This window comes from Mesoplodon mirus (assembly GCF_964341445.2).
Source record: "Mesoplodon mirus genome assembly, chromosome: 4".
Classification (NCBI taxonomy): domain Eukaryota; kingdom Metazoa; phylum Chordata; class Mammalia; order Artiodactyla; family Ziphiidae; genus Mesoplodon; species Mesoplodon mirus.
In genome coordinates, this window is record NC_138979.1 from 79,564,210 (window position 1) to 79,590,133 (window position 25,924).

At 39.9% G+C, this 25,924-nt stretch overlaps 1 protein-coding gene across 5 annotated transcripts in view; it reads right to left on the reverse strand.

Moving 5' to 3' along the window:
• Nucleotides 1-14,710: 14,710 nt before the first annotated feature.
• The window catches only part of MCTP2 (multiple C2 and transmembrane domain containing 2), a gene marked incomplete at its 3' end in the record, with an annotated part of 245,631 nt that continues 234,417 nt past the window's right edge, over nt 14,711-25,924 (reverse strand). For 4 of the 5 annotated variants that reach the window (XM_082619663.1, XM_082619660.1, XM_082619661.1 and 1 more), the window contains 2 exons: nt 24,933-25,042; nt 18,949-19,151 (listed from right to left, as the gene is read on the reverse strand). In XM_082619663.1, the coding sequence (XP_082475789.1) occupies nt 18,949-19,151; nt 24,933-25,042 (313 nt within the window). Of the gene's footprint in view, nt 16,879-18,948; nt 19,152-24,932; nt 25,043-25,924 lie in introns of those variants that run through there. The other variant, XM_082619662.1, reaches the window with a different exon arrangement.

A 25,924-nucleotide genomic window follows, 5' to 3' on the forward strand; every position in this document is an offset into this window, starting at 1 on the left:
TACATTTGGTAGTGTATATATGTCCATGCCACTCTATCACTTCATCCCAGCTTACCCTTCCCCCTCCCCGTGTCCTCAAGTCCATTCTCTACGTCTGTGTCTTTATTCCTTCCCTGTCCCTTGGTTCTTCAGAACCATTCTTTTTTTTTTTTTAGATTCCATATATATGTGTTAGCATATGGTATTTGTTTTTCTCTTTCTGACTTACTTCACTCTGTATGACAGACTCCAGGTCCATCCACCTCACCACAAATAACTCAATTTCGTTGCTTTTTATGGCTGAGTAATATTCCATTGTATATATGTGTCACATCTTCTTTATCCATTCAACTGTCGATGGACAGTTAGGTTGCTTCCATGTCTTGGCTATTGTATATAGTGCTGCAATAAACATTGTGGTACATGTCTCTTTTTGAATTATGGTTTTCTCAGGGTATATGCCCACTAGTGCGATTGCTGGGTCATATGGTAGTTCCAGTTTTTGTTTTTTAAGAAACCTCCATACTGTTCTCCATATTGGCTGTAGCAATTTACATTCCCACCAACAGTGCAAGAGGGTTCCCTTTCTCCACACCCTCTCCAGTATTTATTGTTTGTAGAATTTTTTTTTAATTTTTTAATTTATTTTTTATTTTTGGCTGCATTGGGTCTTCCTTGCTGTGCAAGGCCCTTCTCTAGTTGCAGCGAGTGGGGGCTACTCTTCGTTGTGATGTGCTGGCTTCTCATTGTGTTGGCTTATCTTGTTGCAGAGCACGGGCTCTAGGCACGTGGGTGTCAGTAGTTGTGGCGCACGGGCTTAGTTGCTCCGCAGCATGTGGGATCTTCCTGGACCAGAGCTCGATCCCGTGTCCCCTGCATCAGCAGGTGGATTCCTAACCACTGCGCCACCAGGGAAGTCCTTGCTTGTAGATTTTTTTGATGATGGCCATTCTGACCGGTGCAAGAATATACAATGGGGAAAAGACAAGCTCTTCAATAAGTGGTGCTTGGAAAACTGGACAGCTACATGTAAAAGAATGAAATTAGAACACTCCCTAACACCATACACAAAAATAAACTCAAAATGGATTAAAGACCTAAATGTAAGGCCAGACACTATAAAACTCTTAGAGGAACACATAGGCAGAACACTCTATGACATAAATCACAGCAAGATCCCTTTTGACCCACCTCCTAGAGAAATGGACATAAAAACAAAAATAAACAAATGGTATCTAACGAAACTTAAAAGCTTTTGCACAGCAAAGGAAACCATAAACAAGATGAAAAGACAACCCTCAGAATGGGAGAAAATATTTGCAAACCAAGCAACTGACAAAGGATTAATCTCCAAAATACACAAGTAGCTCATGCAGTTCAATATCAAAAAAACAAACAACCCAATCCAAAAATGGGCAGAAGACCTAAATAGACATTTCTCTGAAGAAGATATACAGCTTGCCAACAAACACATGAAAGGATGTTCGACATCACTAATCATTAGAAAAATGCAAATCAAAGCCTCCCACTTCTTATACCAGATTCACGTCCAGCAACCTCCAGTTTCTGCCTGGGTGCAGCCCAACATAGAGTCTACGTAACATACAGGTGATTCAGGCCTCGACTAAATAAAACCAACCTGCCATCTCCCTTCACTGTGCTAGGAGCGTTCCACTTGTCCCTGTTAACTTTGCTTGGCTGGACCACTGCTCTGGCTTGTGCAGGCCTTTTGGGGATAAAAATGCCCAAACAAAAACAAACTCACAGCAAGCATTTATTGGGTAGATGCATACTGAGTCAGTTATGGCAGCTATTTATTATGCAGTTAAACAAATGATTTCATGTGTTTTCACTTTTCCAACCAGTTGTTTTGATCTGATAATGAAAATACATGGAGGGTAGAAGCTTGTATGTATTATTGTAATGAATTAAGGGAATAGAAAACCAACTGAAATTTTAGGATTTTTCAGCTTATAAAGACTAGCTTAATAAAACATTTCCCAGAGAAAAGCTGGATCAGAAATAAATGAGTCAGATTCTGGCAATGAGCAGGCTACTGACATTGGGCTCCTAGAAAAACACACCCTGCACCCTGAGGTTTCAAATGCAGCAAGAGACAAACTTCTAATGTTTTACCTGAAAACACAGTTCTTGGGTTCTTAATCGGAGTCTTTGGATCAATTTTTGGAGATATGTGAAATTTCACAAAAACGTACGACTATATATGTGTACGTATATACATATTGAAGGAGTACAGAATATACCATTGTGACATAAAAATTATTTTGAGCTGAAGACATTTGAGAATCAACAGATGATTTTTTTTTTCTGAACTCCTTTATCTGACTGAAAGCAGAGCCTCCCAAAAGAACTCAGTTGTTTTAAATCCCCTGCCAAAGAGCAACCTAGGAAGGTTGACTCTTATCACCAGGGACAATGAAAAGGCACCACACTTATAGAGACATTGATTGCCAAAAACTATTCTATCTCCCATCCGTCTGGTCTCCTAAGGGCCCATCTAATTTTCCTAAAAGTCATCTGTTTTCCCACGTGCTATTCCTCCCTTCTCCCCTCTAACAAGTTATTTGTCTTCCCATTTTACATGCCCTTCTCCTCCTTCCCTTCGTCTCTTAAGATGGTGTTTAAGTCCCAAATTCAACCGCCCTCTTTGAGTCACATTTCTTTGTGAACTCCCTTACCTGGTTAAAATCTGTTCTTTCTCTTGTTTATCTGTTAGTTGAGTTTAATTTGTAGGCCTCCAACTACTGAGCCTAAGAAGGTAAACTTTTCACTTCAGCTATATATATATATATATATATATATATATATATATATATATATATATGCATATATATGTATATACATACACTCTCATCTATATCATCTATATTTATATCTATCGTCTATCTCTATCATCCATTTATCATCTATCCATCACCTATCATCTATCTGTCTATCTATCATCTATCATCATCTATCTCTATTTCTTCCCATGGGAGAGAAGACACATAACCTTTCTCAGGACCACAAAAATTCCATCACCTTTTTGCTCTACAAGCTTTAATATGTGAAAAGGGAAAAAAAAATAACTCATGTGAGAGATGTTGTCCTAGGATGCCAGGCTCAGTGAACCTAAGTATAAACTGTAAAAAGTTAAAAATTTCTAGAACACTTAGGATCCTGAGGTTTTATGGGTCAGTTTGCTCATGCAAAGCAACTTTTTAATGCTTCATCATGTAATCAGTTAGAAGTCATTTTTAGTACTCCTGATAATAAAGATTTTTTAAAACTGATGGTTGATTTAACATGAAATCGAACACTCAAAGGCAATAAGATTATGTAAGAACTGCCTTCTTTGGGTTTATCATTTAAAGTGACTCCCAACTCTTACACAATTTTAAAGGTTTATTTGAAGGTGTTCTCTCTTTTCATGTTTAAAATACTTAACAGTGATTGGTCTTGGTTTCTTTCATTGTAAATTAGGGATAAAATTGTCATGCTTCATCGTTTTTCTTTTTTTTTAGGAAACATGCAGGAAATTACATTAGTCTTAAGTTCAGGGAATTTCACAAAGTGAACAAGTTCATGTAACTAGAGTCCAAACCAAAACAACTGACCATTACCATCATCCCAGGAGCCCACTCATAGATTCTTTTAGTCACTATGCCCACAGCCTCCTGACTTATAACACCATAGACTGTATTCTCCCTGTTTTTGAACTTGACATAAATGAAATCATACATTGCATTTATCTGTGCATCTGTCTTGTTCCTTTTGCTCAACATTGTTTGTGAAATTTGTCCATGTTGTTCCATGTAACAGTTTTTCATTTCATTTCTCTATGTATTCCTTTGTAGAGTCACAATTTACTGATCAACCCAGCGATTGATGGGTATCTATCTATCTATCTATCTATCTATCTATCTATACTGTTTCCAGTTTGGAATTATACAAGTAGCGCCGCTACAAATATTCTCGGGCATGCCTTTTATTGACATGCACATATCTATTGGTTATAAACCTAAGAGTAAACCTGGGGGAAGGGTGATAGGGTATTCATAGAGCCAACTTTAATAGATACTGACAACCAGTTTTCCAAAGTGGTCGTACCAATTTATGTTCCCACCCACCAGCAAGTATGAGAATTTTTTCCCCATATTCTTTTTTTTTTTTATTTTTTTTTAATTTTATTTTTTGTATTTATTATTATTATTATTATTTTGCTTTATAACAAATTTAATCAGTTATACATATACATATGTTTCCATATCCCCTCCCTTTTGCGTCTCCCTCCCACCCTCCCCATCCCACCCCTCCAGGCGGTCACAAAGCACCGAGCTGATCTCCCTGTGCTATGTGGCCGCCTCCCACCAGCCATCTACCCCACGCTTGGTAGTGTATATATGTCCATGCCGCTCTCTCACTCCGTCACAGCCTACCCTTCCCCCTCCCCACATCCCCAAGTCCACTCTCTAGTAGGTCTGCGTCTCCATTCCTGTCCCACCCCTATGTTCTTCATGACATTTTTTTTTCTTAAATTCCATATATATGTGTTAGCATACAATATTTGTCTTTCTCTTTCTGACTTACTTCACTCTGTATGACAGACTCTAGGTCCATCCACCTCATTACAAATAGCTCAATTTCATTTCTTTTTATGGCTGAGTAATATTCCATTGTATATATGTGCCACATCTTCTTTATCCATTCATCCGATGATGGACACTTAGGTTGTTTCCATCTCCGGGCTATTGTAAATAGGGCTGCTATGAACATTTTGGTACATGTCTCTTTTTGAATTATGGTTTTCTCAGGGTATATGCCTAGTAGTGGGATTGCTGGGTCATATGGTAGTTCTATTTGTAGTTTTTTAAGGAACCTCCATACCGTTCTCCATAGCGGCTGTACCAATTCACATTCCCACCAGCAGTGCAAGAGTGTTCCCTTTTCTCCACACCCTCTCCAGCATTTATTGTTTCTAGATTTTTTGATGATGGCCATTCTGACTGGTGTGAGATGATATCTCATTGTAGTTTTGATTTGCATTTCTCTAATGAGTAAAGATGTTGAGCATCCTTTCATGTGTTTGTTGGCAGTCTGTATATCTTCTGTGGAGAAATGTCTATTTAGGTCTTCTGCCCATTTTTGGATTGGGTTGTTTGTTTTTTTGCTATTGAGCTGCATGAGCTGCTTATAAATTTTGGAGATTAATCCTTTGTCAGTTGCTTCATTTGCAAATATTTTCTCCCATTCTGAGGGTTGTCTTTTGGTCTTGTTTATGGTTTCCTTTGCTGTGCAAAAGCTTTGAAGTTTCATTAGGTCCCATGTGTTTATTTTTGTCTTTATTTCCATTTCTCTAGGAGGTGGGTCAAAAAGGATCTTGCTGTGATTTATGTCATAGAGTGTTCTGCCTATGTTTTCCTCTAAGAGTTTGATAGTGTCTGGCCTTACATTTAGGTCTTTAATCCATTTTGAGCTTATTTTTGTGTATGGTGTTAGGGAGTGATCGAATCTCATACTTTTACATGTCCCTATCCAGTTTTCCCAGCACCACTTATTGAAGAGACTGTCCTTTCTCCACTGTACATTCCTGCCTCCTTTATCAAAGATAAGGTGACCATATGTCCGTGGGTTTATCTCTGGGCTTTCTATCCTGTTCCATTGATCTATCTTTCTGTTTTTGTGCCAGTACCATACTGTCTTGATTACTGTAGCTTTGTAGTATAGTCTGAAGTCAGGGAGCCTGATTCCTCCAGCTCCGTTTTTCGTTCTCAAGATTGCTTTGGCTATTCGGGGTCTTTTGTGTTTCCATACAAATTGTGAAATTTTTTGCTCTACTTCTGTGAAAAATGCCAGTGGTAGTTTGATAGGGATTGCATTGAATCTGTAGATTGCTTTGGGTAGTAGAGTCATTTTCACAATGTTGATTCTTCCAATCCAAGAACATGGTACATCTCTCCATCTATTTGTATCATCTGTAATTTCTTTCATCAGTGTCTTATAATTTTGTGCATACAGGTCTTTTGTCTCCTTAGGTAGGTTTATTCCTAGATATTTTATTCTTTTTGTTGCAATGGTAAATGGGAGTGCTTCCTTGATTTCACTTTCAGATTTTTCATCATTAGTATATAGGAATGCCAGAGATTTCTGTGCATTAATTTTGTATCCTGCAACTTTACCAAATTCATTGATTAGCTCTAGTAGTTTTCTGGTAGCATCTTTAGGATTCTCTATGTATAGTATCATGTCATCTGCAAACAGTGACAGCTTTACTTCTTCTTTTCCGATTTGGATTCCTTTTATTTCCTTTTCTTCTCTGATTGCTGTGGCTAAAACTTCCAAAACTAGGTTGAATAAGAGTGGTGAGAGTGGGCAACCTTGTCTTGTTCCTGATCTTAGTGGAAATGGTTTCAGTTTTTCACCATTGAGGACGATGCTGGCTGTGGGTTTGTCATATATGGCCTTTATTATGTTGAGGAAAGTTCCCTCTATGCCTACTTTCTGCAGGGTTTTTATCATAAATGGGTGTTGAATTTTGTCGAAAGCTTTCTCTGCATCTATTGAGATGATCATATGGTTTTTCTCCTTCAATTTGTTAATATGGTGTATCACGTTGATTGATTTGCGTATATTGAAGAATCCTTGCATTCCTGGAATAAACCCCACTTGATCATGGTGTATGATCCTTTTAATGTGCTGTTGGATTCTGTTTGCTAGTATTTTGTTGAGGATTTTTGCATCTATGTTCATCAGTGATATTGGCCTGTAGTTTTCTTTCTTTGTGACATCCTTGTCTGGTTTTGGTATCAAGGTGATGGTGGCCTCGTAGAATGAGTTTGGGAGTGTTCCTCCCTCTGCTATATTTTGGAAGAGTTTCAGAAGGATAAGTGTTAGCTCTTCTCTAAATGCTTGATAGAATTCGCCTGTGAAGCCATCTGGTCCTGGGCTTTTGTTTGTTGGAAGATTTTTTATCACAGTTTCAATTTCAGTGCTTGTGATTGGTCTGTTCATATTTTCTATTTCTTCCTGGTTCAGTCTCGGCAGGTTGTGCATTTCTAAGAATTTGTCCATTTCTTCCAGGTTGTCCATTTTATTGGCATAGAGTTGCTTATAGTAATCTCTCATGATCTTTTGTATTTCTGCAGTGTCAGTTGTTACTTCTCCTTTTTCATTTCTAATTCTATTGATTTGAGTCTTCTCCCTTTTTTTCTTGATGAGTCTGGCTAATGGTTTATCAATTTTGTTTATCTTCTCAAAGAACCAGCTTTTAGTTTTATTGATCTTTGCTATCGTTTCCTTCATTTCTTTTTCATTTATTTCTGATCTGATTTTTATGATTTCTTTCCTTCTACTAACTTTGGGATGTTTTTGTTCTTCTTTCTCTAATTGCTTTAGGTGCAAGGTTAGGTTGTTTATTCGAGATGTTTCCTGTTTCTTAAGGTGGGATTGTATTGCTATAAACTTCCCTCTTAGAACTGCTTTTGCTGCATCCCATAGGTTTTGGGTCGTCGTGTCTCCATTGTCATTTGTTTCTAGGTATTTTTTAATTTCCTCTTTGATTTCTTCAGTGATCACTTCGTTATTCAGTAGTGTATTGTTTAGCCTCCATGTGTTTGTATTTTTTACAGCTCTTTTCCTGTAATTGATATCTAGTCTCATAGCATTGTGGTCGGAAAAGATACTTGATACAATTTCAATTTTCTTAAATTTACCAAGGCTTGATTTGTGACCCAAGATATGATCTATCCTGGAGAATGTTCCATGAGCACTTGAGAAAAATGTGTATTCTGTTGTTTTTGGATGGAATGTCCTATAAATATCAATTAAGTCCATCTTGTTTAATGTATCATTTAAAGCTTGTGTTTCCTTATTTATTTTCATTTTGCATGATCTGTCCATTGGTGAAAGTGGGGTGTTAAAGTCCCCTAGTATGATTGTGTTACTGTCGATTTCTCCTTTTATGGCTGTTAGTATTTGCCTTATGTATTGAGGTGCTCCTATGTTGGGTGCATAAATATTTACAATTGTTATATCTTCGTCTTGGATCGATCCCTTGATCATTAGGTAGTGTCCTTCTTTGTCTCTTCTAGTAGTCTTTATTTTAAAGTCTATTTTGTCTGATATGAGAATTGCTACTCCAGCTTTCTTTTGGTTTCCATTTGCATGGAATATCTTTTTCCATCCCCTTACTTTCAGTCTGTATGTGTCTCTAGGTCTGAAGTGGGTCTCTTGTAGACAGCATATATATGGGTCTTGTTTTTGTATCCATTCAGCCAATCTGTGTCTTTTGGTGGGAGCATTTAGTCCATTTACATTTAAGGTAATTATCGATATGTATGTTCCTATTCCCATTTTCTTAATTGTTTTGGGTTCGTTATTGTAGGTCTTTTACTTCTGTTGTGTTTCTTGCCTAGAGAAGTGCCTTTAGCATTTGTTGTAAAGCTGGTTTGGTGGTGCTGAACTCTCTCAGCTTTTGCTTGTCTGTAAACGTTTTAATTTCTCCATCAAATCTGAATGAGATCCTTGCTGGGTAGAGTAATCTTGATTGAAGGTTTTTCTCCTTCATCACTTTAATTATGTCCTGCCACTCCCTTCTGGCTTGTAGAGTTTCTGCTGAGAGATCAGCTGTTATCCTGATGGGGATTCCCTTGTGTGTTATTTGTTGTTTTTGCCTTGCTGCTTTTAATATGATTTCTTTGTGTTTAATTTTTGACAGTTTGATTAATATGTGTCTTGGCGTATTTCTCCTTGGATTTATTCTGTATGGGACTCTCTGTGCCTCCTGGACTTGATTAACTATTTCCTTTCCCATATTAGGGAAGTTTTCAACTATAATCTCTTCAAATATTTTCTCAGTCCCTTTCTTTTTCTCTTCTTCTTCTGGAACCCCTATAATTCGAATGTTGGTGCGTTTAATGTTGTCCCAGAGGTCTCTGAGACTGTCCTCTGTTCTTTTCATTCTTTTTTCTTTATTTTGCTCTGCAGCAGTTATTTTCACTATTTTATCTTCCACCTCACTTATCCGTTCTTCTGCCTCAGTTATTCTGCTACTGATCCCGTCTAGAGTATTTTTTATTTCATGTATTGTGTTTTTAATCAATGCTTGATTCATCTTTAGTTCTTCTAGGTCCTTGTTAACTGTTTCTTGCATTTTGTCTATTCTATTTCCAAGATTTTGGATCTGGGAAATAGAATCTTGGATCATCTTTACCATCATTATTCTGAATTCTTTTTCAGGTAGACTGCCTATTACCTCTTCATTTGTTAGATCTGGTGGGTTTTTATCTTGCTCCTTCTCCTGCTGTGTGTTTTTCTGTCTTCTCATTTTGCTTATCTTACTGTGTTTGGGGTCTCCTTTTTGCAGGCTGCAGGTTCGTAGTTCCCGTTGTTTTTGGTGTCTGTCCCCAGTGGCTAAGGTTGGTTTAGTGGGTTGTGTAGGCTTCCTGGTGGAGGGGACTAGTGCCTGTGTTCTGGTGGATGAGGCTGGATCTTGTCTTTCTGGTGGGCAGGTCCACGTCTGGTGGTGTGTTTTGGGGTGTCTGCGGACTTTTTATGATTTTAGGCCACCTCTCTGCTAATGGGTGGCGTTGTGTTCCTGTCTTGCTAGTTGTTTGGCATAGGGTGTCCAGCACTGTAGCTTGCTGGTCGTTGAGTGAAGCTGGGTGCTGGTGTTGAGATGGAGATCTCTGGAAGATTTTTGCCGTTTGATATTATGTGGAGCTGGGAGGTCTCTTGTGGACCAGTGTCCTGAAGTTGGCTCTCCCACCTCAGAGGCACAGCACTGACTCCAGGCTCCTCAATTTGGGATGATGTGTTGTCTATTCATGTATTCCACAGATGCAGGGCACATCAAGCTGACTGTGGAGCTTTAATCCGCTGCTTCTGAGACTGCTGGGAGAGGTTTCCCTTTCTATTCTTTGTTCTCACAGCTCCTGGGTCTCAGCTTTGGATTTGGCCCCGCCTCTGCGTGTAGGTCGCCGGAGGGCGTCTGTTCTTCGCTCAGACAGGACAGGGTTAAAGGAGCAGCCGCTTCGGGGACTCTTGCTCACTCAGGCCGGGCGGGAGGGAGGGGCACGGAGTGCGGGGCGAGCCTGCAGCGGCAGAGGTCGGCGTGACGTTGCACCAGCCCAAGGCGCGCCGTGCGTTCTCCCAGGGAAGCCGCCCCTGGATCCCGGGACCCCGGCAGTGGCGGGCTGCACAGGCTCCCGGAAGGGCGGTGTGGGCAGTGACCTGCGCTCGCACACAGGCTTCTCGGCGGCGGCAGCAGCAGCCCCAGCGTCCCACGCCCGTCACTGGACTCCGCGCTTTCAGTCGCGACTCGCGCCCGTCTGTGGAGCCCCTTTAAGCAGCGCTCTTAATCCCCTCTCCTCGCGCACCAGGAAACCAAGAGGGAAGAAAAAGTCTCTTCCCTCTTCGGCAGCTCCAGAGTTTTCCCGGACTCTCTGCCGGCTAGCTGTGGCACATTAGCCCCCTCCACGCTGAGTTCTCGCCGCCAGCCCCAGTCCTCTCTCTGCGCTCTGACCGAAGCCCGAGCCTCAGCTTCCAGCGCTGCGCGCCCCGGCGGGCGAGCAGACAAGCCTCTCGGGCTGGTGAGTGCCGCTCGGCACCGATCCTCTGTGTGGGGATCTCTCCGCTTTGCCCTACCCAGGTATGTGGGGAGTTTCTTGCCTTTTGGGAGGTCTGGGGTCTTCTGCCAGCGTTCAGTAGGTGTTCTGTAGGAGTTGTTCCACGTGTAGCTGTATTTCTGGTGTATCCGTGGGGAGGAAGGTGATCTCCGCGTCTTACTCTTCCGCCATCTTACCCGGAAGTCCCCCCATATTCTTGATAATGCTTAATATTGACTTTCCTACTTTAGTTATTCTGGCTTTGTGCAATTGTATCATTTTGTGATTTCAGTTTCCATTTGCCTGATGACTAATGATGTTAAGCACCTTTTTATATATTTGCTGGCCATTTGGATAGGCTCATTTGTACAATGCCTGTTCAAGTCTTTTGCCCATTTTTCTACTGGGTTGTCAGCCTTTTCATTGTAGAAATTCTTTACGTATTCCGGATAAGAATCCTTTGTCAGTTTACATATAGAGATTGCATATCTTCTCCCACTTTGTGGCTTATCTTTACACTCAGTCATATTTTTTGAGGAAAAGATTAATTGTAATGATCAACAACTTAATAGTATTTTCCCTTTATGATTAGCATCTTGTCTCCAGTTTAAGAAATCTTTTTGCTTATCACATAGATGTGAAAATATTTTCCTATGTCTTTTTCTGAAATCTTTAGTTTACCATCCACTTTTGGACCTGAAAACTCATATGGAATTGATTCTTGTAAATTATATATGGAAGAGGTCAAGATTCATTTTATCCACATGGATACTAAAATAACCCAGCATCATTTTCCAAAAAGGTCTTTTCCCTATGCATTGCAAATATGTTACCTTTGACATAAATTAGGTCACAGGTTACCAAATATGTGTGGGTCTGCTTCTGGTCTTTTCTACTTCTTTGACATATTTGTCCACGCTTGTGCCAATACCACATTGTCTTAGTTACAATAGCTTTGTAATACATCTGGACATCTGCTAGAGTTACTACCTGTAAGATTGCTTTGACTATTCTTGAACTCTTGTATTTCCATATACATTTTAGAGTCAGCTGATTAATTTCTGCAAAAAAAAAAACCTCTAATTTTTACCAGGCTTACATTCAATCTACTGACATCCTAATATATTGAACTTCTAATCCATGAACCCCATCACTTGTATATCTTCTTCCTTTCATTCATTTTCTTCAGTGTAGAGGCTTATATATCTTTCATAATTTTACATTTATTCATAAGGGATTTTGGTAATTTTCCATTCTTGTATCATCTTGTTGGGTTTGGGGATGAAGATTATCCTGGCCTCATAAAATGTGTAGAAGAGTGTAATCTTTTTTGCTGTTTTCTAGGAGAGTTTGTATAAGATCAGTGTTGTTTTTTTAAAAAATAATTATTTAGAAGGAATATCATAGTTGCTTTTCAAAAAATTATTAAGTGTGTTATTACATCTAAAGCACCTAGAAAGTATCTGGCATTTGATAAGTGCTATAAAATGTTAACTGTTCTGATGTGCTTGAGTATCCATTTTCCTGTGTAAATTATTACATTAAAATGCCAGAACAGAATGGCAGGTTTTATACAAAGAGACCTATATAAAGAGGTAATGTGCTTTAAGCCATTCTTGAGAAGTCACCCTTCAACTTTTATTCAATTTTCAATTGACTACTCATTATATTTTCAGAGAATATTCTATTTCGATTTTTCAACCATTCTGTTGCCATAAAAGTTAGATTAAGACTACATAAATGAGAGATGGGTTTTGACAGAACATAATTTGAAATAATGAATATAGTTAAGCCATCTCATACTCATGAAGAATTTTTTGTAGCTGATGGGTATACACTGAGTTCATGACACATCTAATTTTTTCTCTTACTACAATCATCCTGTAGCCCTTCTTTCATTCCCAATCTCTGCCCTCTCTCCCCCATCTCCCTCCAGTGGAAATTTGCAAAGTTACCTCCATTCAGTCTCCACGTTCTGACATCCACTCACGTCTCAACCCCAATCTTTTCTACTCCTACTGCTCCCCTGAAATGACTCGTTGCCAAGGTCCTCCCAAACTGCCATGTCATTAAGGTCATCATTCTGTCCTCAATCTATGTGATCACAGTGGCATTTAGCACTACTGACCACACCTTTCTGGAAACATGCTCTATCCTTGAATTCTATGACAGCACATGCTTACTGCTTTCCTATTTAATTCTATTTACAGTCTTAGCTGACTAATCTTTATATATATGTGTGTGTGTGTGTGTATTTGTGTGTGTGTGTGTGTTGAGTTCAATCTTTTTTTTTTTTTTTTTTTTTTTTTTTTGCGGTACGCGAGCCTCTCACTGTTGTGGCCTCTCCCGTTGCGGAGCACAGGCTCCAGACGCGCAGGCTCAGCGGCCATGGCTCACGGGCCCAGCCGCTCCGTGGCGTGTGGGATCCTCCCGGACCGGGGCACGAACCCGTGTCCCCTGCATCGGCAGGCGGACTCTCAACCACTGCGCCACCAGGGAAGCCCGAGTTCAATCTCTTAAAGCATGTAGCTTCATTCATCTTCTATGACTGTTGGCCCTTAAATGTATCTCTCTCAAGTACAGTGTATTTCTTTTAGCTCCATTTCAGTCACCTCATAGACATCCCCGTTTGGAGGCTTCTCAAGCATCCCAAATTCAACGCCATCTAAAATTGGTCTCCTGCAGTTCATCCCCTGGCTGCTCTTACAATCCTCTCTTGGTAAAAGGCAAGATGATCTTTCCAGACCCAGAGACAAGAGGACTGAGTGCCATCCTTGATCTACTCTCTCCCTCACTCCATAGTCAAGCAACTGTGAAGTCCTGCTCACTTTAATCTATTAACCATTCTCTGATTTCACTTATATGTGTTTCTTTTTCCAGTGCCCTTATTTGAAAGTCCAGGCAAACATCAACTTATCAGGAGCTCTACAACTGGCTCTTCTCTGGTCATTCGTAATTGCTTGTGTACCCACTGCAGTCAGAATGATCTCTTTAAAAGCTGAATCTCAGAATGTCATGCCATTGCTTGAAAATATCTGTTTAATGTCTGGCTCTACCAAGGGAATGTACTCTGTTTTGTTCAAGTATATCATCAACATTCAATATATGTTTGTTCAGTGATAAATAATAAGAATCAAAAATTGTTTTACCACCTACAAATAAACATTATATTTTCCTTTGACATGTAGGTAAGGACTTCTCCAAATATGACACTGTTTAATTTAGAAGTTTATAATCAACATGGCCAGAGCTTATAAGTAATATCACATAATATGAGGTGTGCACTTAATGCAAGAAATTATTTCCTGGGATTGACCACACTAATTTATCCAGCTCAGGCCTCTGTTCTGAGAATCACACATGAAAGGGCAGAGAAAGAAATGTTCTCTATGACCTGGTCAGTTAATCATATATTTTCTGAGTGACTATTAGATGCCAGATAGGATGGGCTATCCAGTGGAGCGAAGTGGAAGTCAAGGCCTCTGGTAATTATGAGCGGTGGCAGAATATGGCAGATGCCAGAAAGATATCTAAGATGTTGGGGTGCAAAAGAGAAAGGTGGACTCTAATCCAGCCAAGGAGCTAAGAAAGCCAATGTGGGCAGGAGACTTCTGAAAGTTCTGAAGGAGGGTAGAATTAATTTGGATAGAAACTGGGGAGAAAGTATTTACAGGGAAAAGAATAATCTGAATGAATATTGCCCTGGCATAATGTGATTGGCACCATTACCTTGACTTGTGAGAGGTTACAGAGCCCTCAGCTTCGGCGGTGGCTTGGGTGGTCGCGATTGGCAATGTACAAAACATAAACGGACAAGATAATGTGTCAACACTGATCTACCAGATTTTATGGGTTGGGAGATGGTGATAAAAGCATGAGGGATAAAAAAAGGGATGCCAAGGGCCTCCCAGCCCATAAGATGCCTGTGCCAATAAGGGGAATAACAAAGCTAGAAGGAGACTGTGGGGTTAGGGGTCCTGAACACATGGAGGGAAAGATAATGCTGAATTTCCGAACTGCTGAGGAAGAGATGCCTGTAAGACACCAAGCAGGACTGGAAACGGGTTGTGAGGTTTGAGAAGAGAACCAGGAGAGCTTGGCCAGACTTCAACATTCCTATAAATTATCTTTAATTATCACACTGTGAAACCATAATCCATAAATTTTATCTAAAGCATCCCCGAATCTTTCATACGAGTTTGACTACTTGTATGAATCTTAGCATTTCACTTGCAGATAGCATTCATTTTTAACATCCCATGCCTATTTAATCAATTAACAATTGTTTTCCATACAGTTTATTAAAGGCTGTTTCTGTCCTTGCTCTTGCATCCCAGCTGCTGTTTGTGTCCTAAACTTAATGCTGAAAATCCCAGTCGGACTACAGAAGAGATAAGTCTAACTAATGATGCCTTCTTTTCAGGCGAATTATTTCATTTTGAAATTCTATTGCAAGAGAACAACAACAAAGTATTGGTTCCACTTTTAAACAAATAAGGGGTTATTTTGCTGCTGTAAGTTTTCATTCAAATGACTGATCAGATCTCACGTGTCTGTTTAAAAATGTCTGACTTAGGTCGTTACAAAATGACAGACTATGATAAACTAGATGGTAGTTGGGAGTGAGACAATGAGGCATTGTTTACACAGAAGATTAACTGGTTTAACAAAAGAGGTTCTTGGGTATCTATTGTATGTACAACTCAGAGATTTACTGGAGCTTTTATAATTTCTGCAAGGTTCTTTTTCAGCCAGCTTCATTAACTTGAAGTAAATCAAATCATGCAGAAATCTGGCTCAGCCAGAAAGCAACCCAGGAAGATAGAATATGAAGAAAAACAGACACAGGATGATAAGGTTTAGAATCTTTGGCATTTTTCATAAACATTTTGTTTGAAGATTATTAAATTACAACCCAGAGAGAGAGAGAAAAAAAAAAAACAGTAAAACTCACTATTAGATCTTTTTACGTCAACTTTTCTTTACAATACATATATATATATATATATATATATTATATATATATATAAATCTGCACAAAGTATGTGTCAACAAAATACAGTCTTTACAACTTAAATATTATTTGAACAGAAAGGTATTTGTATACATTTTATATCTGCATAAAAATTGGGATTTTTACTTGGAGGGGGTTACGGTGAAATGGTGAAGACTGATATACTCAAAAAGACTTTGGGGTGGTACTTTTCTAGGAATGGGGTTCTGAGATGTATTTTTATTATGTGTAGCCTATTTTGCTCAGGAACAAAAGATCCATTTGGATTGCTACAGCATTTTTACTTTCTTAAAAACGCAGGCAAATGAAGGGAGTATGACAATCAGATAAGCAGCCACATACATTGGTCCCTTGCTGTTCAGCCTTTATCTTTCAAAACACTTCTCAGAATTCATTCATTCATTCCCCTCCCCCTCTTTCTCAAGCTGTAATATCGAGATTTTATTTGGGAGATAAGCAAAAAGTCAAGTCAGAAGAAATGGCTATTTGAGGCAACCACATACTTTCATGAAACCTTCAGGTTTTGGGTGAATGATCCCTTGGGGCCTTCCTGGGGCATCCATTGCCAGCAACGGACCATGATGCAGGCTGGCATCCAGCACCAAGGAGCTTACTGAAATTTTACATATAGGTCTTTGGTAATTACGGCTGAAAGATCCCTAAAGAATTGGGCTAATCCTGGTAATTATTTTTAAAAATCTATTTATAATATATATTATTTGGGTGGACGGTGACTATCTATCAAGGACTTGTTAACTCAGAGAAAAAAATGGACTCATGAACAATCATCTGAAAGGAGTGTAGGGGTGGGGAGTGAAAATAACTGAATCTTAATGAGAATCTGTCAGATGTGTGAAAACGAGTTCAAAGTCATGCTCGAATCCAAGTGGCCTCCTGGCTGTTCTCAAGGAGGGTGCTCAGACCCATGGAAGCCTTGCTTTATCTCCTACTTGAGAAGGGATGTTAGTCTTTTACCATCTCTGAGTTTTTCCCTTTTGCTGGGCTGACTCAAGATGCAACCAGGACACCCCTGCACATGGATGCACACACATGTGCATGCATCTGTGCCACGAAGAAGGGGGAAGATACAGACAGGGTTCCACACAGCATGCATTTCAGACTGACACAACGGATACCACTGAACGAGAGAGAATATTGGTCTTATCAACCCAACACGGAATCGCGTGCTGGCGTCCAAAGTCGGTGTGTGTCCTAGAGTGCGCTGCGCTTCTTCCGAAGGGGGCTCTGGCTGCTGCCGGGCTTCAACTCTGCATACTGCACCTGTGAAAACAGACAGACGTGACGCTGGCAGTTAGGTAACCCTAGCTCACCACAGTGTGCTAATGGCTCCCCGAGGACACACCAAGGCAAAGGAAGGAAGGTTCAAAGGTAATGAATCATTTTCTAAACACAGGAACATGGAGGGATTAATTGCAGGAAGGATTTGAAGAGTCATGCATCATTTCTTGAAACCAAAATATTAAAAGCAGATTTTTCTAATGAGATGCATGGGTTTCTGGGTTTCTACCTGCTCTCGGCACTGCTAGATGGTTTTAGTTCTGTGTATGCCCGTGTTCAACCAGAAAAGAGCTTAATAACAGCCTCCTGGGAATGTTTATCTTAGTATATGATACAGCAACTTACTAAGAATTATTCATTTAGAAATATCTAAAATCTTGGGGAAAAAATCTCTGCCAATTACATACATTTCTTTTGCCAGAGGGGGGAGAAATGTTGAAATTAATGCTGGCCCCAGACTAATAAAGATTTCTCTTATAAATGAATTTCATTTACAATGTAATGGCTAAAACATCTGTGACAAATATGAGCACGTGGGGAGTCCCCAGTGGCAAACTGTCTACTGTGTTATTAGCAAGTGCTCTTGGAGATACACGGAGATCTTACTAGCTTACTGTACATCTTCCTCAAATGCTCTTTTGTTGTGCCCCTCTATATTCACGCCAGATCCAACTGGATGACCTCGCTCAGGGCTGGTGCCCAAACTGTGCACAGATACTCCTTAGTGGGGGCTTGATGGGAATTTCCATTCTTCAAGGATGCAGGCACAAACTCACATTGTGACTCAAGTGATGGTATGTTGCAGTCGTATTGCTTTGGTGTGTGGGCTTTGATAGGCTGATGGTGGAATGGCTTTATTTAAAGTATTGTATTACAGACCACATGTGCTCAGTATTTTGAGTATTTGTGCCAAACTCCCCAAGGACATCCTACCCCATCACATAAACTGAGCTACACTTGGTGGAAAGCAGATACGTGAAAAAAGCATGCTTTCTTTAGAGTGTCTTGTGAAGGTCCCCTAAGGGATGACACGCCTGCCAATCTTCAAGGCCAAACAAACAGGGGCCAAGTTACCATTTTACAATCATGCAATGCAATGTTGACAAGGAAATTCATATTTATAGAATGCATTTTAATAGATAATTATATCATTAAATGAAGGTTAAAAGATAAAGCATCACAAGGTCTTTTTTAATCTCTATAAGTGGGAATGAAGGGGAAAGAAACACTCCGGGGCCTTTCAGCCTTACGTCTCTGCAATCCACCCGGAGCTGCTGGGAAATGAATTACGGTACAGTGGCCTAGAAATTGATACTTGATTTGGGATTCTCTCAGACAATAAAAGATTGTGTCTTTGATCGTCATGATGGCATTTCATGCAACGGTCTCCCCATCTACCTATTCTATGATTTCTCTTCTCCATTAGAGAGGTCTTTGCCTGACCTCCCGCCTCTGGATTTATAGCAGTCTGATCTGCAGGGGCCTGAATTAGGCTGTTCTATGGACTTTGCGGTATTGTTGCCTTGGTTAACCTCTGTGTATCCAAAGAAAAGGGACTCTGCTGGACTAAGTGACCATTACCTGTGAATAATACTTCTGACTGATCTCAAATTATTGCATGCTGTCTCTGCCTCTATGTGTATTAGAGTAAGTGGGGGCTTTGCCCTCAGCATCTTTAAGTCTTCAAAGGGAAAGGGATAGGAGGGTAGCCTAGGAGATAATCGGGGCAAAAAAGAATCAAAAGAGTAATCCTCTTGCCCCCTACTTCCCGTAGAATGCCTGCCATCCGGAAGAGGAGGAAAATAAGCAAGCCCCCTCCAGCTCTGGATCTCATGCTCTCCTACTCGCTGAGCCCATCTTATCCTCTTTGGGAAGGCAAACGATCAGAAAAGGGACAAACCTCACTACACTACAGCCTCACAGTGTGAGTTCCAGATCATTCTTAAGTAGCTCTTTTTCAGGATAATTTTCCCCAATCATCTCATGCTTCTGGACAAAGGTTTTCTTGCCACCTCCTTGCAAGGCAGGCCTCTTTAAGGATTTTCTGATTCGTTATCTCAATAACTTACACAAGCACAGCCCTGTGCTCCTCTGGCTCTGGGGCAGGCCAGACTTCGGGGTCGGGGCCCCTGTTGGGGGTGAGCGTTCATTACATACCTTTTGAACATCAGACGGTACTCTGGAGAGGAAGTCTAGTAGCTCATTATTGTCGATGGCGTAGGGATTTCTAAGCTTCTTAGTAAATTTATTTATGCCTGAAAAACAGAAATATCGGGAGATCTCTGTCTGTCTGTTGATGTCTCTCTATCCATCTATCTATCTTTAAAAACTCACCTGACTGGGAGAAGGGAAGCAATCACAAGTAAAAATTAGTGTGAAAACAATTACTGGACCTTAAGTCATGCACACGTTGCTGTCATGTGGAGTCATTCACAAATGTCTTTTCTTGGAGGAAGGAAAGGGGGATCATTGGAGAGGGGTTTTGCCTTCTTCAGCTGTGAAAATCCCATTACAATCCCATCAGCAGGGCGGCAGAAACACACACTAAAACTGTGGAGCTCACTGGTTTTTTGGACGACACTGATTAACAGCCTCCTCTGCTAGGAAAATGAATGTCCCAGATGGGAAAAGGCCTTCACTAGCCCAAACAAGTCTCTGCTTGGGAGCTCTGGACCAAACCTAGCAGCGGGAGGTGGAGGGTGGGAGTTGTTTTTCTGTTGTTAAAAAGAACCCACAAGAAATCTATCTCCCGCCCCCCCGTCCAACTCATTTTCACAGGTTTCTGTTCTCTCACTGCAGAACAGAACTTGACATGTTGATTTTACTTTGATGCTGCAGGAAACTGTGAAAAGTTATTATTGGAAAATTATCTTACTGTGGTTGCTAGCTTAATTTATGGACCGTGGCACTGGTGTGAGGGTTTGGCTAGGCCATGAAGTCGGTACTGATTTAGGACAACGGTAATTAGAAGGGGGTGTGACGTTTAAGTTGTCCTGGTGGAGGCACCTTGGGCACGTGGGCACGTCCAGGACAAGCTCTGCCCACGGTTCCCTCTTCAGAGCGAGGTGCCCCTCCACCAGCTTTTGTCTCCTACTCTGCTCCTAGGAGCTTCTTGGAGGTGTGTGTGCCTGTAGCCAGAGCTTATAAACGTGGTCTTTTCACTAAATGTCAACCCTTTGTGCCGAGTCTTAGAAGCAGAAGGTGGCCTTCTGAAGTTTGCCCACAGAGTGCTTGTTTATTAAGGACCGTATCTGAAGTCCTTGTCAATCTCCATGATGCTGAATGAATGTTCACATTGGTGGTACCCTGACTGGTTCTTACTCTGAAGGCAAGGTAACATTTAACATTCAATAGCCCACAACAGAGAAGAGGTTTGATGTTTTTTCTTCTCTCATTAAATATTATTTTGCCTTCATCTAAGAACTGGACTTTCGGCATGCCATTACACCTGACACAATGCCAAACTCCTGGTAGTTTCTTTAGAGAGGGTCGGGTTCACATTTGCTTGGCAAAGGGGAGCTGGCCATGTTCATAAGTCAAGGCTGCTTGTTGACTGGGCTGGGGAAGACTTCCTGCAAATAGCCCACTTTTTCTCAAGTCAAAGCCACTTTATGCCTTTCTTCCCTCTACCTCCACAGTCAGCTTCATGTTTCTAGCTAAAATTTCCCCCAGTGTTCCTTTAAAATACTCTCCACTGTGTTATTCTAAAGACATTTAATTGTAGCATGGGCTTTCTGGCAAGAGAAAACAGACAAGGCAAAATGATGAAGGGAGACAAAGATGTATTGAAGAAAGATATATCTTCTATTGTTAATTATATATAGTGTGCACATCTGGAGTCTTTACAATGAACAGCCAGGCAGGGATAATATCACAGCCGATCAAAACACTGCATTCTTAGTCACTGAGAAGATTATAAACCTGCCCAGTAGCTCAAATGCACCAATAAGGGCAGAAGAAGTCCACAAAACACTCCGACAGTCTATGTTTGAAAAACTTTGTTAGAATAAAAATTATAAGGAACTCAGATTGTGTGCTTCAAAAGCACACCTTGTTTTTTTAAGATGTCACAGGCTCAAATGTCAGTAATTCCACCATATTATCTACCATGTAAAACCAAGTGTCAAGAGGGGATCATAGAGCCCGTGGTCATCTTTAAAGGGCAACTGGGCAAGGAACAAGGGTTTGGGAACAAGAATAGCTGGGTTCCAGTTCTGGCCTCACCATGGATTATTAGCTGTAGTTTCAGACAAATTACTTAACCTCCCTGAGCCTTAGATTTCTTATATTAAAATTTGAATAATAAAGACCTATATTATATAGTTCCTTGGGTTGAAGGGATAATCACATTGGACAACAAAGGCAAGAGGATTCTATAATCTGAAATTCCACCACAATGAAGGGAGCTACCATCATTACTGTAGATGTCAATAAGCCAAGAAAACAAAGCAGGCGGTGATGGAAGAGTCTTTATACTGGCAGGTATGTGACTATATAACAAATTTGGAAGTTGTGGGTTTCTCCAGTAGCATGCTAGATGTACCTTTAGATTTTTTAACCTAAACAATACACATAGAGCATATCTGCTGTGAATTTTTATCTGTTTTTTTTTTTTTAGACGAAGAAAGAAAGTGGGATTTAAATACCAAGGGATTAACATTTGGGAAAGACAGTATCATTTAATGATGATAGATGGAATAGATCAGTGGATTGGAATGAGCCCTCTGGTTAAAAAAATAAATCAGTCGGAGAAAGAGAGAGGAAAAATCACATGGCTGCTTTGCACATATGGTCACTAGGGAATAGACACTTGAAACTGAATTAGAACATTTTATGAGTGACTGGCATGTAGCCCTAACTGCAAAATACTGGTGGGGATGGGCGAAGTGGGGCAGAGGGTCCTTGCTTGCTCCTGTATCAAACACTAAGTGTCTTCCATGTGATATATATTGCACTATCAAATGGAGGTACAAAGTTAAATAAGTCACAGTTTCTTTCAAGCAGCTCAAAATCTGGCTTGGAGTTTGTAATCTACCTGGGAAATCAGAAGTGGCTAAGATCAGAACTGAAAAAGTATAATTAGAGCATCTATGATGAAGAACAGAATGGAAAGAATATGGGAAACCTCTCAAAAGGTACAGAAAACCTCCATGGGATCTAATCCTCAAAGGTGCCTTGTCTTCTAGAAACACATACAACAAACAAATGACCGAAATTCAGTAGATACAGTTTTCTAGAGAAAATTCCAGACATCCCTCTTAAACCACTTCTAACTTAATTTTCATAATTACACTCCCAAATAAGAGAGGTGGTGAGCTCAAAAAATGCCATCTATGTAGATCACAGGTATTAAACTTGCAGACTCATCCACTCATAAAATATTTGCCAAGTACCCACTAAAGATCTACTACCTATATGTAGCTGCACTAGGAATTATACAGTTAAAGAGGAAAGAAAGTATCTCACTGTTTAAAACCTTACAATAAAGTTGGTGAGTCAAGGAATATTCCCCACAGCCATCATGAAATTAGGCTGCTTTCATAGACTTATGTTAAATAATTGTGCTACTTAATAAATACTTATACAAAAATGTTATTTGGATGTAAAGAATAGAGAAATACAGAACACAGAGCTAAAAAATTTTGCTCCAAAAGGTTAAAAAACATTGCACACAAAAATTTAAGGATCTTATCTACCACTTCAGGACTCAATGAAAATGAGTAAGTAACTTAGGATAAGAAATAGTCTTTTGATGTTTAATAAGGTTAAAAGGAAAACTAGAAATTTAAGATGTATAAAGTTGTCTTCTTCTACATGATAAATTCTCTACCAAGAATACGATCATGTAAGAGATGTGCAAAGGAAAGTCCTGGATCTGTGCTAGCTAATAACTAACTTGTCTTGGAAAAGAATAAGTCCTAACAGAATGGCAGAATATATTCCATGATGGTATGGCAGGTTTTACATGATGAGAAGAGGCAACAGATCATGTGATAAGTCAAGGCTTATCTATGGTAAGCTCATCAATAAACTATAAACCTCTGTCTAGAACATAAAACTAAAGAATGAGACACAGAACATAAAGATCAAAGGGTTATTTTCATCCAGGAGAGCATCTTAAACTCCATGCTATTTCATAATTTCATCCATAAGCTGAACAATAAATAGAACAATGTCTCATTAAGTAGATGCAAAAAGTTGGTGTTGAAAAGCTGCCAAGAACTTGGAGGATAAGACCAGAAGTCAAAGGGATGTGGGGTAAATTGAAAGATGGATTGGAATCCCAATACTGACAAGCTAAGGAAGAAACATAGTATAGTCTTCTTTCTGGAGGGAGAGATGCAGAAAAGCAAATCAAGTATATACCAGAAGGATGAAGAAATCATGTGCAATAGTGTTTAACAAGCTGACCATCAACTCACACCAACTTAAAAAAGAGCAAAACACTGGCCAAATGGTTGTAATTCTGGATCAAGTTCTTGTTCGGGTCAGACAACAGTTTTAAGATCTGTGTTTTAAATGTGATCAGCAAATGGATTGAGAAACTGACACTTAACGAAAAACAAGAAAGAATGAGATTATTCAATCTATACAGATAACATTCAGTATATGAGTATTCAGGGAAATGCTTTTATAAAATATGTATTCCTTCTTGATCAATGGGCCCCTGAAAAGCTCCATGCTCTCCTTCCTAAAGGTCAAATATGGGCCAATGTGCTGAAACTGAAAAACACAACAGAAAAACCTTACAAAAACTAAGCATGGATATGAGACGACTTTCTCCGAGAGTAAGAGTCATCAAGTATTAAAATGGACCCCTGAAGAGGGAGTTAGAATATCTTTTCCTTTTCTAGGGCTTGTTACAAAGGAGAGAGACTTTATGTAATAGGACTTTCATCTCCTGATAAAATAGAGAATGGATTATGCTCTCTCAAAATCATTCTATTTCTGAAATGTTATGAGTTATTCCATTTTTCCCATGACTTTTCCCATTTCTGAATGTCTAGGTTTGGCCTTCCTCATCAGCAGGATTCTGCCTGGGTTCTCTTTGGAAATAGTCTACATTTAATGGTTTTAGAAATATTATAGCTCCCCCTCACCCTGGCATTTGCAGGCTTTCAGCTTTTGCTTACAGATGAATGCATCTCAACACAGTCACCTACATTTGGAACCTCTCTGAACCTCTCTTAACATCTGAAGATCCCTAGAAGGAGCTATGCTTAAGAACTGAGCAGTGGTCACAGGAGCTGAGCAATGGAAAACCAGAATTGATAGATTCTTCCAGAAAAGGGTTGATTGCTTCTCCAATTAATTAACTGCAATGCACTCTCCTTATATCAACCCAGCGCCCACCCAGCAACAGACACAAATATTCACAAAGTTGCTTGTAATTTTTCCAATTGCTAGCTTGAGTAGTAAATCAAGTCCTGAAATTTATTTCCAGTTTGCTATTTTTGTTTCTACTTTTTTTAAAAGCACCTAAACTTTACATAGGCTCACCATTTCCCCTGGTAAATAATAGCTTTTTCTTTCCTTTCAGGCACTGAGGGTCCCTCCCTTTCACCTCACTGTTTCTGGATTTAAGTATTGGGTTAGGTTATTTTTTTCCTTCCAGGGGAGATAAAGTGTCAGGAGCAGGCTAGCAGTGTGGCTAGATCTACTTTTACATAATATAAAGGGCAAGATGCAGGTGTTTGCTCACTCCGAAAAACAGTGTTTCCTGAAAGTTACTGGGCCACAGCAGTATATTATTCAAGAGTATTTATGACTCTGAAGGCCCAAAGGGAAATAGCACACACAATCACATTTTTATTTGATTGCAATTATGCAAGAGGCCTATAAATATCTATGCTAATCATTCATGTAACTGGCCTTTTCAGGGAGGTCCTGGAAGTTTTTGTTCCCCAAATACTTTTCTTAATCTCATGTTTAATCGCCAACAAGAGCACATTTAAAGCTTATAGCCACACTTTAAAAATGAGTAATTGGTTCTTACCTGGAATTGATTGCTAGCAAAAGGACCGTGCCAAACTTACCCCAGATTAAAATGATGTACCGCAGTGGAATGAAATACAAAGTGATGGTGGCAACTGCCAGTATCAAACAGGCCAGGAAGGAAAGGAATGGGACCGTCCAGTTAAATGTGCTGTAGACAAACCACATACATGTCATTTTCTCTGATGCTCAAGAACAGCTGTAGATTCATTTTGCCATGTTTACTTCTTAGTTTATACACATGAAAAAGGTCTATTGGAAATGTTTCTTCTCAAAACTTGGAGATAAAAGTCTGCCAAACTGATTGGGCAGTAGAAAAACATTCTTGAGGAGAAAGTCACAAGACCAATTGCCATTCGGCTTGTCAGAATCTTGGTGACTTTGCCTTCCTGGAACCGACAGTACTGAAGAGAAGACTTTGGCTCTCAGAAGTGATTAAACACTGCAATACTGTTATGTGGCTCTGTGCATGCAGAGCTTCAAAATGAAAGGTGAGTTAGGTCACTTCAAAGTCAATATTTCTCTCTCAGTTAATACATGGTTGCCAGTAAATATTGAGAAAAGGGAGGATATTAGTACAGTGCTTTTGCATTTTTCTAATATATTTAGAGTTTCCAGACTCACTGACTCCAGAAGGTTCATAATGCCCTGAAATGGGCTGGGGAGCATCTGGCTATAAACCATTACACCACCAACCCAAGGCAATGTAGGGAATGTTGCCATACATTATTTTCACAAGGCCCTTGGTTACTTTTGTTCTATCTACTGCCTGCTTTGACTTGAGATCTAGAATATGGCATGTAGAACTGAATGTACTATGGAAACCCTTGCACAATCCTAGAAAGTGATCGTTAAATCCAGTGCCCTGATGAGAGCTCATGAGCGTCTGGGGCATTTCTCCTTCTGGGCCTTCATCTTCACTGAGATGAAAGATTTATTTCTGTTGTCTTTTTTTTTTTGGTGGGGTGGGAGTTAGGGGATTTGGGGAGAGCAGCTTATAATAGTTATTGGGTATTTAATATGTGCCACTGTC